This window comes from Ornithorhynchus anatinus, chromosome 8 (assembly GCF_004115215.2).
Source record: "Ornithorhynchus anatinus isolate Pmale09 chromosome 8, mOrnAna1.pri.v4, whole genome shotgun sequence".
NCBI classification, from domain to species: domain Eukaryota; kingdom Metazoa; phylum Chordata; class Mammalia; order Monotremata; family Ornithorhynchidae; genus Ornithorhynchus; species Ornithorhynchus anatinus.
Window position 1 is genome coordinate 27872943 of NC_041735.1, and position 14334 is coordinate 27887276.

The window sequence follows — 14334 nt, forward strand, 5'->3', positions numbered from 1 at the left end:
GGAATACAGTTTACTAGAGCACTTCAGGAGTCCTCCAGAAGCCCTTTAAGATACAATTTTGTGGTGTTTGTGGTGCTTTCTAGACCATATTCCATTTAATACAGTTGCAGTTCTATGTTTGCTGCTTCTATAGGCTTAAATGAATTACGATGGTCCAAATTTTTTATTCCTACATGATGAGGGAGAAGAAACGGATACTTTTACCCTTCGATTGCAAAAATGCTTTTTAGTTCTGCTTTTTTTCCAACCATTTCAGCTAAATGACATGGTGGAAGCCAACAGCTTAAAAGTGAATTCCTAACCTTAGTCTTATATGTTGCTTCAAAAGAGTTCCATTTTTTTTAATCCCCACCTTATTGCTCTGGGGGATATTTTAATTCAAGCTCAGCAGACAATCGAGAGCACTGGACCATGTATTGCCCAATAAATTTCTTGATGGAAAAAAAAAACATTCTGGAGGCACAAGATGATACTGATCAGGTTTTCCATTCTGCACCTAAGTCTTTTGAAACGATGAAAAGTGGGGCAAAATTTACATTAACAGGCGACACCTACTCAGCTTCAAACCTGCTCTGTTGGGTTTACTTTTGCAATTTCAGATTGCTATTGTCACTACGATTCAAGGACTAAAATCATCCCATTTGGAAATTGCAAAGGAGGAAAGACAAATCGAAAGGTGATTGCATTTCTGAGCTCCTAAATTCATGGCTGGTCCCTAGTTATTGTGCAGAGACCATACATAATTTGACCCTGGATTACCACATTAATCCTGCACAAGATAGTCACTGGCATTACACGCCCAAAGAAAAAACCCAGCTAAGAAGTTGGATTTCTTCCTCTCCCAAAGGTGTAGGAATCATTTCGTTCAACAGGAGGGAAATGATTTTTCAGTACAAGAAGGTGGGCCTTTCTCTTTCCGATTATGCTTACCTTACTGCATCTCTTTTTTCCAAATGGACATGCAAGTGGGTTTCAAAAAACAAAATGAAAACACCTTTAATAATAAGACCTATGCTACTTATTTCCAATCTAAAAAGTTCTCATCTGTGGGAGCGTAAGAAAAACCTAAAAAGGCACTCGAAGTCCCAGAGCTGCTGGCCGTTAAATCTGGGGTTCGTCCGATGGAATTCGAAACGGCTTCCTGGGTGAACTCCGGATCAAAATGTCGCAAGTCAGCAGGACCAGCCTGAGAAAGAAAGTCATAGAGAAAGTGGCATTAAGCTCTGTTCAGTTGGTTTCAGAGCAATTTCAGGACTGAAAGGCAGCTGAGGAAATAGGCCCCCTTGCTCGCAGTGGAGTGGCTCACGTCCAAAATGCCAATGATTGTTGCCGAGTTGTACATTCCAAGCGCTCAGTATAGTGCTCTGCACACAGTAAGAACTCAATAAATACTATTGAATGAATGAATGAATGTCTGCTCCTCTAGTTCCCCAGGCCCTCTTGTCCCGGAGGGAGGGAGGTCATTCCCGCTGGTTTCAAACCCCTTCTCAGCTCTCTGAAGCAACGTCACCCACCAGCAAGACCACCGGAAGGAAGGGTGGCCACATCTTAGATTGGGAGCCAAATGTGGGGCAGACACTATAGCCAACCTTGAATCTACCCCAGTGCTTAGTACAGTGCTTAGCAAGTAATTGCTTAACAAATACTATCATTATTATTCGTTACATTATCATTATTATTGACAGACCAACTTTCCTTAGCTTTAGGAGGTGTGTCCGTGTGTTTCGGGAAGAAGATGATGATGATGGTATTTGTCAAGCACTTACTGTGTGTCAAGCACTGTTCTAAGCACTGGGGGAGATAAAAGCTAATCAGGCTGGTCACGGTCCCTCTCCCACATGGAGCTCACAATCTTAATCCCCATTTTACAGATGAGGTACCTGAGGCCCAGTGAAGTGACTTGGCCAAAGTCACACAAAGCAGACGAGTGACAGAGCAGGAATTAGAACTCAGGTCCTTCTGAGTCCCAGGCCCGTGGTCTATCCTCTAGGCAGTGCTGCTTCGCTATATAGTTCTCATTTCCCCTCCCTTCTGTTTCACCTGTGTACTTGGATCTCTGTCCCGTAAGCACTTGTAACTTACCCAACATCAACCCCACAGCACTTATGTAGAAATCCATATGCTCTGCTGCTTCCCCTATATTTCATTTTAGTGTCTGTCCTCCTCGCTAGACTGTAAGCTCCCTGTGGGTAGGGATTGCATCTACCAACTCTGTTTTATCGTGTGCTCTCCCAAACATTTAGTGCCATGCTGTGAACACAAGTGCTTAATAAATACCACTGATTAATTGATTAATCTCAAAGAGGAATCTAGGAAAGTGGGTTTGGTACCTGAAAAAAGGACTCACTAGCACATTTCTTCCTGGAAGCAACACTCTGTGTGGGAGAGTACACTGGTATACTTGGGTGGCTGTGCGGCCTAATGGAAAGAGCAGGGACCTAGGGGCCAGACTATCCGGATTCTGGTCTCATCTCTGCTGCCGTTCTGAGGTGTGACCTCGGATAAGTCACATCATTTTTCTGGGCCTCTGTTTCCTCACCTGTAAAATGGGGCTAAAATACTTCTCCCCCCCCTTCTTAGACTGAGCCCCTGAGTGGGACAGGGACCATGTCCAATCTGATTTTCTTGTACCTAACCCAGTGCTTAGCACAGGGCTTGGCACAAAGTAAGCAGTTAACACTATAATTATTACAATCAAGAGTCAGGCTGGACAATCAAAAGAGAAGTGAGAGTGGACCCATGCTTCCTTTCAGCCTCCAGACTACAAACTTGCTGCGGGCAGCGAACGTGACTACCAACTCCGTTAGGCTGTACTCTCTCAAGCGCTTCGTACAATGCTCTGCACACAATAAGCGCTCAATAAATACCATCGATAGAGTGATTTCAGCCAAGAACAGGCCTTTGGAATGCCCGGAGACAAATCCCTTTCTGTGCCAATCCCAAATGGGAATTCCCTTGTTCTGTGAATCCAACCAAGCAACATATTTTTGATACTGCTTACATTATGTCTCCTTGAGGGGATCTTAATAAGGGAAATGTCTCAGCGGGGCAGATGATGGTCTAACAGTGCAATTGGTTGGTTACCACCAGGCCAAATCCTTAATTCTTAGTTTGCAGGATCTGCGCTCTTAAATTTGCAGACTAATACTTTCTAGTTTTTCAAAGCCTGATTGGATGGGGGGGCCCCTTACCACATTTGGGTTGAAAGGTGGAGTTAGCCTCTTGTGAAACAAGTCATCCCAGTTTATCGGGCTGAAGAACACATGATTCTTGATCTCGAGCTGCAAAGAAAAAATAATCCATCAGTCAGTAGTATTTATTGACCACTTATTGTGAGCAGAGCACTGTACTAAACACTTAGGAAAGTGCAATACAATGGAGTTGATAGACACACTCCCTGTCCACAAGAGGCTTACAGTCAACCGGGGGAAACAGATATTAAAATAGATTAGGGATAGGGGAAAGAGTAGAGTTTAAGAATATATTCATAATTATTGTGGGGCTTGGTTGAGTTTCAAAGTACTTAAAGGGAACACAAGTAACCCATAGTTGACTCAGAGGGGAAAACAGATTGGGGAAATAAAAGATTTAGTCTGGAAAGCCCTCTTGGGGGAGATGTGATTTTTCAGAGGGTTTTGAAGATGAGGAGAGTTGTGGACTGCCTGATATGAAGGGGGAGGGAGTTCCAGGCACAAGGGAGAATGTGGGCAAAGAGTAAGTGATGAGATAGACGAGATTGAGGTACAGAGAGTAAGCTAGAGAGCTTGTTTGGGGCAGGAAACTCTGTTTTATTGTTCCCTCCCAAGTGCTGAGTACAGTGCTCTGGACATAGTAAGTGCTCAATAAATACCATTGATTGACTGAGGGAGCAAGCTGAGTGATTCCCTCAGTGATCATATTCTTATTAATATTACTATTATTATGGTATTTAAGTAATAATATTAGTAATCATAATGTTGGTATTACTGTGTGCAGAGCACTGTTCTAAGCCCTGGGGTAGATATAGGGTAATCAGGTTGCTCCACACGAGGCTCACAGTCTTCATCCTCATTTTACAGATGAGGTAACTGAGGCACAGAGAAGTTAAGTGACTTGACCACAGTCACACAGCTGACAAGCAGCAGAGTCGGGATTTAAACCCATGAACCAAGTACTTACTATATGCCAGTCTCTGTACTAAGCACTGGGGTGGATACGAACAAACCAGTTTGGACACAGTCCCTGTCCCCTGTGGGGCTCATAGTCTCGATCCCATTTTACAGATGAGGTAACAGAGAAGTGAAGTGACTTGTCCAAGGTCACACAGCAAACAGGTGATGGAGCTGGGATTAGTACTTTGGACCTTCTGACTCCCATGCCCATGCTCTATCCACTACGCCATGCCGCTTCTCTTGGGCGAGTTACTTAACTTCTCTGTGTCTCAGTTTCCTCAACTGTAAACTGGGGATTCAGTATTCATTCTCCCTCCTACTTAAACTGTCAGCCCCATGAGGGACCTATCTCGTATCTTAGCTCCAACACTAAGAATAGTGTTTGGTACATAGTAAGTGCTTAACAAATGTCACTATTATTTTTACAATTATAATCTTGGTCTTAGTGATTGTTAGGAAGTCAAAAAGTAGTTATTCGATAAAGATGTTGGGGTCAAGGGAAAGGAAAAGAGGAGACCAAGAGCCAAGTCACTGTTCTGGTTCCTGGAAGACAAAGATTTTAATCTCTGGATCATATGCCAAGCCTCACCTTCAGCTCATCTCCTGTCCCCAACTTGGCCTAGTAGAAAGAGCACGTGCCTGGGAGTCAGGAAACCTGGATTCTAATTTTGGCTCTGCCACTTGCCCGCTACGTGACCGTGATTAAGTTGCTTAACTTCTCTGTGCCTCCATTTCCTCATTCGTAAAATAAGGATTCAATACCCGTTCTCCTTCCTGCTTAGACTGTGAGCCCCGCATGGGCCAGGGATTGTGCCCAATCTGTATCTATTCTAGTGCAGAGTGTTTGGCACAGAGTGAGTGCTTAAAAGGAACCACACTTCCTATTAAGTCAGATCCTTCCACCCATCTTCAGGAAGGAAATTAGGTTGGATGCTAGAAAAAGCTCCGGACTTACAGTGGGGAACCACCATTACACATAAATAATAATAATAATAATGGTAATAATTTGTTAAACACTTACTCTGCACCAAATCACTGTACTACGTGTCATGTAGATACAAGATAATCAGATTGGGTACAGACTCTCTTCACATGGGGTTCACAGTCTATGAAAGAGGAAGAACAGGTATTGAAAAGTATTGGGAAGTCTCATTATCTGGGGATCTTTGAGAAGCGGGGAGAGAGAGAAAGAGAGAAAGAAAAGAGCAGCCTGGCCTAGTGAAAAGAACACAGGCCTGGGAATCAGAGGACCTAAGTACTAATCCCCAATCTATTCCCTGTCGGCTGTGTGACCTTGGGCAAGTTAACTGCCCAAGTTAAGGTTACTCCATCTGTAAAATGGGGATTTAGACTGTGAGTTCCAAGTGGGACAAGACTGTGTCTAACCTGATTCGCTGGTATCTACACCAGCACTTAGTACAAGGCCTGGAACATAGCATATGCTTAACAAGTATCCTTAAAAAAAAAAAAGGCTAATTAACTGGGATATCCCAAGAACAGTCCTGCGCGGACACAGGGGGATGAGTAAATGACCTCTAGGGTTTCCTCCCAGCGCTTCCATTCTAGGAACCTTTCTTGGCCCCTCTCTCCAGCTCATGGGTCCGATTGCATCTGAATAAATTCATCTCTGCTCTTAAGGTGGAGAAGAAGGGTCTGGTGGCTTAGGGAGCGGAGATTCAGAGATAAGCCACATCACGTACAAAGTCCATTTTGGCTCCAAGTCTCCTCTTCTGATCCTTGTGGAGAAGTGCTTGGAGGATGTCACAGGCTGCCACAGTCCTGCCTCCCTGGATCTGGAGCGGCTGGTGCAGGATATTCTCGTACATCTGAGACATGTCCCGGCTGTAGAAGGGTGGCTGGGAGGAGGAAATACCCGTCAGGTGTGGCAAACCAGGAGCTGGTCGCAAGCAACACCAAAGCACACTGTAAGAAGTCTAGGATGGCAACGGGAACCCAGGATACGTGAGGGCTCAGGGAGGAAGACCAGCAATAGAATGGCCTGGCCTTAGAAATAGGTTTCATCCTCAGAGCTGGCCAAGTGCCTGGACCATCTGTTTCCATCCCTCCCCAACAAACACTCCCTGATCATTCCCCATTTACCCTCAAGCCTCCCTCTCTATCTAGGTTCGCTAGTCCTTCTCACGCCTACAGACACAGCATCCAACAATGGCAGAATGATACACATGATCCCCCTGGGCTTTCAGCTGTGGGAGTGAAGCCTCTGTGCTCTTGTCCTCTCCTCCCATTTTTGGAAATCCCACGCTCCCTCCCCTCAGGCTTCCAACAAAACCAGGAGCTTTGGGGCAGAGGTGAAAGGAGCCAAGAGTTTCTGAATGACCCGAAAAATGATAAAAATTGGAACTCCCCATGACCAGCATGCTCTTCGTAGCTTGCCTGAGCCTAAGCCCCATCTTATATGTTCCCGCCAAAATAGCCCAATCACTTTGTGACCCTGAACTCAAAAATAAAGAGTTGGCCCCTTTTCCCAAAAAGGCTCACGGGGGCAAGCCACCCATGCTACCTCCTGGACACTCAGATATAGCACAGACTTCTGCAAAGCTGTATTCGAGTAAAACACCTAGAGAGAAGGGAGATTTTCTGTATTTGGTGAATTCTGAGGTCTTTCTCCAGGCTCCTAGCTGGTTACTAGGGATGCAATGGGAGCTTTATTGACAAGAGTGGGCTAATTGAAAATCCGTCACTTACCAATCCAAAGAGCATCTCATAAAGAACAGCTCCCAAACACCACCAGTCTACCGTCCGGTCATAAGGTTGCTTGCGCAACACTTCTGGAGCCAAATACTATGAAGAAAAGAGTCTGTGATCAATCGTTATAAAAAAGAGTGGGATTCTGGAACTTTAACAAAGAGGGAACGTGGCACCATTTGAGGCAATGGGTCTGAACTAAAAAGTCCCTCTACTCAATTAAACACCAGGTATCTCCTCCTTTCAGGAAAGATCTTTCCTGAGAGGGTGAATCCATTTCAGCACATGGAATCCCTAGAAGTAAACAGGTTATTCCATTCCGGCAGTTGCCTTTTAAAGAACTAATTTTTCTGTTTACAAATTAAATGGCCCTTTACTTGCCCCTCTTCTCCCTTTGGAGTTCAAAGAGGAATAAAAGGCACATACAGTAAGTGCTCCATAAATACTATTGATTGAAATGAAAATGTCTCTGGTATTAGGTTTCAGGGAGGGGTGAGTCTTTGGGATGACCCTGTGGATTTTAATTATTCATAATATGTTTTTCTGCCACCGTCCTAAATTATGAAGGTCGATGACTTGGAAAGCATTCAAAATATAGTCAAATACTTCTGCTACTGGGCAAGGAAGCTGGGCAAGCAGCAACTGCGAGAAGCAGCTGAGAATTACCAAATCACACATAGCCTGAACTTGTTGGATCTATTGTAACCAGGCATAAGGAAGCCTCTGTTTCACTCCCAGCACCGTCTCCTGATTAAAGAGATTTTAAAAATGGCTTCTACCAAGTTTGAAAAGAAGCTTCCATGAATTGAGAGACATGAAGGAATTAAAGGATTGAAAAAGCAATTAGAATCTACAAGGAAAGTTCTAAATTATTGGGATTATTTATCTTGGAGAAGACAAGGAGTGGGGAGTGATTTAATGATCTCGGATTGAATGAAGCCATTATCCCAGACAGAGATTAGCTGTTTTCCATTTTACTAGTCAAAGAGAATATAGGCTTGAATTGCATATGAGAAAATTTAATTTTTGGTTTTTTTATGGTATTTGTTTAGTGCTTACTATGTGTTAAGCACTGTGATAGATACAAGTTAATCAGGTCAGACACAGTTAGAGTGAACTTCCTAATTAAAAGGTTTTTTAAATACTGTCCTGAAGGTAGTTACCAAGAAAGGCCACAGAATCATCTTTGGGGAATTTTAACAAGTGAGTGATTTCCATTAGACTGTGGTGATTTAAGAAGGTAATAGGCCTCAAACTTCTGTTTGGGGGTCACTTCAGTGGGACAACGTCTCTGTGGTCTGGCCCTAGAGAAGAGAGGGTGCCATCCCTCCACTCCCAAGATTTCCACCTCTGAGGTAAAGGACTGATTCTCAATCAGTAGTATTTATTGAGCGCTTACCATGCGCAGAGCACTTTACCAAGCACTCGGCAGAGGACAATACAGGAGAATGAGCGGACACATTCCCTGCTCATAATGAGCTCTCGGCCGCTTTCCCGAGCACAACCTTTTTAGAAAGAAGTGGGTGGTGGAGGCCCATTTTAAAATTAGCACCAGGAGCTCCTCGAAGTATATCCACTGGGAGAAATGGGATTCTCAAAGGTGAAACTTCAGGGCAAGATGGCCCAACTACCCCACCTTATTATCCCTCATGGATAGGACACATTTTGAGAAAAACACTTGCTAAATCATCTCTCTGTCACCTCTTACAGCCCAAGAGACCAACATCCACTGGCCCAGCTTAATAGTTTGGATCCCATGTTCCCTAATAATGGTGGTATTTGTTAAGCACTTACTTTGTGCCAAGCACTGTACTAAGCATGGGGGCTGATAATATTAATAACGATAATAATAGTATTTGTTAAGTGCTTACCAAGGGCCAAGTGCTGTACTAAGTACTAGGATAGAAACAAGGTAATCAGGTTGGACACAGTCCCTGTCCCGCATAGAGCACACGGTCTATGCAGGAGGGAGTTGGATTTAATCACCATCTTTACAGATGAGGAAACTGAGGCACAGAGAAGTTAAGTGACTCGTCCAAGGTCACACAACAGACAAGTGGAGCGCTGGGATTAGAACCGAGGACAAGATAATCAGGTCAGATGCAGTCCCTGTCCCACAGTCTAGGGAGGAAGGAGAACAGGTATTTATTCCCCATTTTACAGGTGAGGAAACTGAGGCATAGAAAAGATAAATGACTTGCCAAAGGTCACATTGCAGGTAAATGGTGGAACCGGGAATAGAACCCAGGTCCCCTTGTTCTCAAACCCACATTCTTTCCACTAGGCCATGCTGCTACAGGACAACGTCTTCAGAAGTGTCCAGTTTCATTCTCTGGGGTCGGACTTTTGGCAACATCAGAGCCAATCTAGGGAACTACGCAGACAGCATTGATGGAGCTTACTGTTTTGGAATCACAGAGCAGAAGTGAAAGCCAGGGTCAGAGAGCAAGATATCAGTCAGTCAATCGTATTTACTGAGCGCATACTGGGTGTGGAGCACTGTACTAAGCACTTGGGAGAGTACAGCATAACAATATAACAGACGTTCCCTGCTCACAGTGAGCTTACAGTCTAAAGGGGGCGACAGATATTAATACACACAAACAAATTACAGATATGAAAGCTTCTCAATGCAACCATGAGCCTACCAAAATCCAGGAATTCCCTTCAGCCCATGTTTCCCCACTCCTCAAGAACCTCCTATGGTGTCCATCCACCTCCACATCCAACAGAAACTCCTTACCATTGGCTTTAAAGCACTAAATCACCTTGCCCCTCCCATCTTACCTCTCTGATTTCCTGCTACCTCCCAGCCCGCACACTTCTGTCCTCTGATGCCAACTCACTCACAGCAACTCGATCTCATCTATCTCACCGCTAACCCCTTTTCCACATCCTGCCTCTACCCTGGAACTCCTTCCCCCTTTATAACAGGCAATCACTCTCCCCACCTTCAAAGACTTATTAAAAACACATCTCCTCCAAGAGGCCTCCCCTAAGCCCTTATTTCCTCTGCACTTATGTATGAATTCATAATTTACTTATTTATACTAATGTCTGTCACTCCCCTCTAGACTGTAAGCTCACTGTGGGCAGGGAACACATCTACCAAGTCTGTTATACTCTCCCAAGCACATAGTAGAGTGTTTTGTACACAGTGAGTGCTCAGTAAATACAACTGATTGATTGATTCAGTCTTGGGGAGAAAATTCCGCCAAGGTTTTCAGTACCATTAGAGAATGCCAAGAGGAAGACAGTGAGGAGCAGGAAGGAAGGATCTGAGAACCAATTGAGCTTACTAAACCTGAAAAGCATCCAATGAAGATAATTGCCCCACCCATTCCCTGAGCTCAGAGCATCATGGGGCATTTTAATGAAGCAAAACATCCCAGATCCTCCAGTCACATTGGCAGTTAGGATATCAGACCTAGATTTCACACAACTCAAGTAGCTGAAAGGCAAAGGTTCAAATGTCCTGATAAGTAAAGGCTTAACAAATACTGTTTTTATGGGCCAAGTATTTACTAAGCCTTGGGATAGATACAAAATAATCAGGTTGGACCCAAACCCTGTCCCAGGTTAGGCTCACAGCTTTTAGATGAGAAAACTGAGGCGCAGAGAATCTAAGTGATTTGCCCAAGGCGGCACAGCAGACAAGTGGCAGAGCCCAGAAGGGAACCCAAGAACTCTGACTAAAGGGCCCATGTTCTTTCCATTAGGCCACATTGCTTTTCCTGATGCCCTAGTAGCCTGCCCAAAAATTCAGGATTCTAGCACATTGGCAGATGTCTTAGAAGGTCAGACTGGTCCTTCTGTTCATCCTCATTCACTCCTGTAGAGGAAAGAGTCCCCTCATTCATTCGCTCATTCAACTGCATTTGAGCTTTTACTGTGTGCAGAGCACTACACTAAGCACTTGGGAGAATCCAATATAAAAATAGACACATTCCCTGCCCTCCTCAGGCAGAGCCACAAAAACACTCCCAATAAGGATGGAGGGGAGCGACGTTTGGGTGAACCTCCTCCCCGTTGCTTTGCCATGGCACCAGTGCTGCTATCCTGCTGCCAGCCTCGCCCCCAAGGTGCTACGAGCCCGGTCAGGGACACGGCAGGCAGACGGGGCATATGAGCATTCCCAGGAATGCTTGGTACAGACCAGAGATCTTCTCCATCTCTCTGACGCAACTCTGCCAGAGGATGAGGGAGGGGTAGGAGGATTGAGCTTCTCACAATTAACCTCCCAAGCCATTAGGGGACTGCTCTGGCTTCTCCCACTCCTCAGGATTTGGTTCAGCAGCAGATCCATACCTCTGGAGTGCCACAGAAGGTCGAAGTGGTTTCTTCTGGCTCCATTCCTTCTTTGCAGAGTCCAAAGTCGGTCAATACCACGTGCCCCTAAGAGAAAACAAGTGGACTGTGAGATTTAACACCACTCTCCTTGCGTGGCACACATATAGCTCAGTTTCGGGTTGCTTCAGAGAACCCAGTGTCTTATCTGAAGTTCATTATCAGCTCTCATTTCCCCATTCCTCCTGTCCCTTGTCAGCTTTTGCTAACATTTCCTAGAGGGAGGGGGAAAGGCTTGAGGAGCAAAGGGTGAGGAGAGCAAAAACAATAAATAGAAGATTAGCTCAGAGATGGCCGGATCCCCCCTTAGACGGTAAGCTCACTGTGGACAGCGATTGTCCACAACTCTAATGCAACGTGCTACCCCAAGTGGGTAGTACAGTGCCCTGCTCACAATAAGAGCTCAGTAGATACCATCGACTGATGGATTCCGATCCATTTAGCAGCACTGTTCCCGGCGGCATATTAATTAAGGATGCAGTGGTTTTAAGGAAACATCCAAAATCTCATCAATACAGTAACATGAGAGCTCATTATTTATCCATCATCTAGGGAGCTTTTAGACGGAGCAAAATGTTTTCCTCCAGCTGCATGATGCTAACTACATAAACCTTAATTAACATCATTACTACTAGCAAGGAATTTCAGTGTGGCCTAATGGATAGAGCACAGGCCTGGCAGTCAGAAGGACTTGGGTTCTAATCCCTGCTATGCTGCATGTCTGCTGTGTGACCTTGAGAAAGTCACAACTTCTCTGTTTCTCAGATACTTCATCTGTAAAATGGGGATTGAGACTGTGAGCCCCACGTGTGTCCAACCCGATTTGCTCATAACCCAGCGCTTAGTACAGCAGCGTGCTTAGTGGAAAGAGCCCGGGCTTTGGAGTCAGAGGTCATGAGTTCAAATCCCGGCTCTGCCACTTGCCAGCTGTGTGACTGTGGGCAAGTCACTTCACTTCTCTGTGCCTCAGTTACCTCATCTGTAAAATGGGGATGAAGTCTGTGAGCCCCACGTGGGACAACCTGATTCCCCTGTGTCTACCCCAGCGCTTAGAACAGTGCTCTGCACATAGTAAGCGCTTAACAAATACCATCATTATTATTATTATTATTACAGGGCCTGGTATATAGTAAGTGCTTAATAAATACCACAGTTATTAATATGAGCATAGTACCTTATCCTGGAGTTGACACAATATAAGGTGAAGTCAACTTCTCACTCCCTACCACCTCCATCTCCACCTAAATAGCCAGCAGACACCCTTACCTGGGAGTCCAAGAGGATGTTCTCTGGCTTCAAGTCCCTGTGGGAAATGGAAAGAAGACTTTTGCCTCAGTTGTCCCTTAAGGAAGTAACGTAAAGAATTCCCACATGTTCACATTGGGAATGTTAACCGAGCACAGCACAACTCAGTTTGTACAGTTTTATTTTAAACATGTGGTCAACACAAACGATGGTGCAACAGAATTTTCTGCTCTCCTCACGTTCAGCCACGATTACTTCTAATTCTTCGAACGCACCGTACGGATGCAGTCTCATAAATATGGACATTGCATGCTCGTGCAGCTACTTTATTCGAGGTCAACAGATAAGGGGTGGACATTACCAACTGAACTGGACAGTCCACGCTAAATGGGTACACTGTGCTATTGGCAGTTAACAGAACTGAGAGTTCACTTTCAAGAACTCATTCCAGCAGGGCCTTGTTACTGAAAGAGATCCCTTGAACTGGGATGAGGGTTAGCATTAGAGATGCAGCTTTACTGAGGCTCTGTAGTGAGCTGCCTCTTACACAGAATGTGTTCAGTATTTCCAGATTGGGCAGTTGAATAGACACCAGATAATAGCGAAGCTGGGAAGCAAACGCGAAACCCCGTAAACTCGTTGTGGCCAGGGAATGTGTCTGTTATACTGTAGTCTCCCAAGTGCTTAGTTCAGTGTTCTGCACACGGTAAGCACTCAATAAATACAGTTGACTGACAAACTCTGAACTCCATCTCTGCCCCGACTACCTTTTTGGCTCCACTCCCATCTCCACATCATCTTTCGGTTCACCTACTTCTCTCCTCCTACTTCCATCACCACTTTCAATATTTACAGGGTGAGGAGGAGGAAAAGTCCCTTCCTCCATCTTACAGTCCCCCTTCCCCTCACCAGGCACTTCATGCCCTCCTCACCCTCCTCCCAGAAGCTTTGATTGAAGACAGAGAAGATACAATCACTCTCCCTACCTTCAGAGCCTTATTGAAGGCACATCTCCTCCAAGAGACCAGCCCTGACTAAACCCTCATTTCCTCTTCTCCCACTCTCTTCTGAATCGCCCTTGCAAGCCACTTGCCAGCTGTGTGACTTTGGGCAAGTCACTTAACTTCTCGGTGCCTCAGTTCCCTCATCTGTAAAATGGGGATTAAGACTGTGAGCCCCACGTGGGACAACCTGATTCCCCTATGTCTACCCCAGCGCTTAGAACAGTGCTCGGCACATAGTAAGCGCTTAACAAATACCAACATTATTATTTTCTCCCTTTTTCACCCTTCCCTCAGTCCTACAGCACTTATGTACATGTCTGTAATTTATATGTCTGTCTTCCCCCTCTAGACTATAATCTTGCTGAAGGCAGGGAACATATCTATCAAGAAGCAGCGTGGCTCAGTGGAAAGAGCCTGGGCTTTGGGGTCAGAGGTCATGGGTTCGAATCCCGGCTCTGCCACTTGTCAGCTGTGTGACTTTGGGCAAGTCACTTAACTTCTCGGTGCCTCAGTTACCTCGTCTGTAAAATGGGGATTAAGACTGTGAGCCCCACGTGGGACAACCTGATTCCTGTGTCCACCCCAGCGCTTAGAACATTGCTCTGCACACAGTAAGCGCTTAACAAATGCCAACATTATTATTATTATTATCAGCTCTGTTATATTGTACTCTCCGAAGTTCTTAGTACAGTGCTCTGCATACCAGTAAGTGCTCAATAAATACAACTGGTTTATTGTTAGATACACCCTTGCTCATGTTTTCCTTCAGGCATGAAACTCCTCCCGCCTTTCATATCCATCAGTTCACCAGAATCCTCAATTTCAAACCATCCCAAAGTCACAACTCCTCCAAGATGCCTTCCCAGACTTAGCCCTTATTT

General features: G+C 45.0%; 1 protein-coding gene across 2 annotated transcripts in view; it reads right to left on the bottom strand.

Moving 5' to 3' along the window:
- Window positions 1-247: 247 nt before the first annotated feature.
- The window catches only part of SGK2 (serum/glucocorticoid regulated kinase 2), a 47452-nt gene continuing 33365 nt past the window's right edge, over window positions 248-14334 (bottom strand). For both annotated transcript variants that reach the window (XM_029070086.1, XM_029070085.2), the window contains 6 exons: window positions 12471-12507; window positions 11166-11252; window positions 6858-6953; window positions 5852-6007; window positions 3192-3281; window positions 248-1186 (listed from right to left, as the gene is read on the bottom strand). In XM_029070086.1, the coding sequence (XP_028925919.1) occupies window positions 1019-1186; window positions 3192-3281; window positions 5852-6007; window positions 6858-6953; window positions 11166-11252; window positions 12471-12507 (634 nt within the window). In that variant the 3' untranslated portion in view covers window positions 248-1018. The remainder of the gene's footprint in view (window positions 1187-3191; window positions 3282-5851; window positions 6008-6857; window positions 6954-11165; window positions 11253-12470; window positions 12508-14334) is intronic.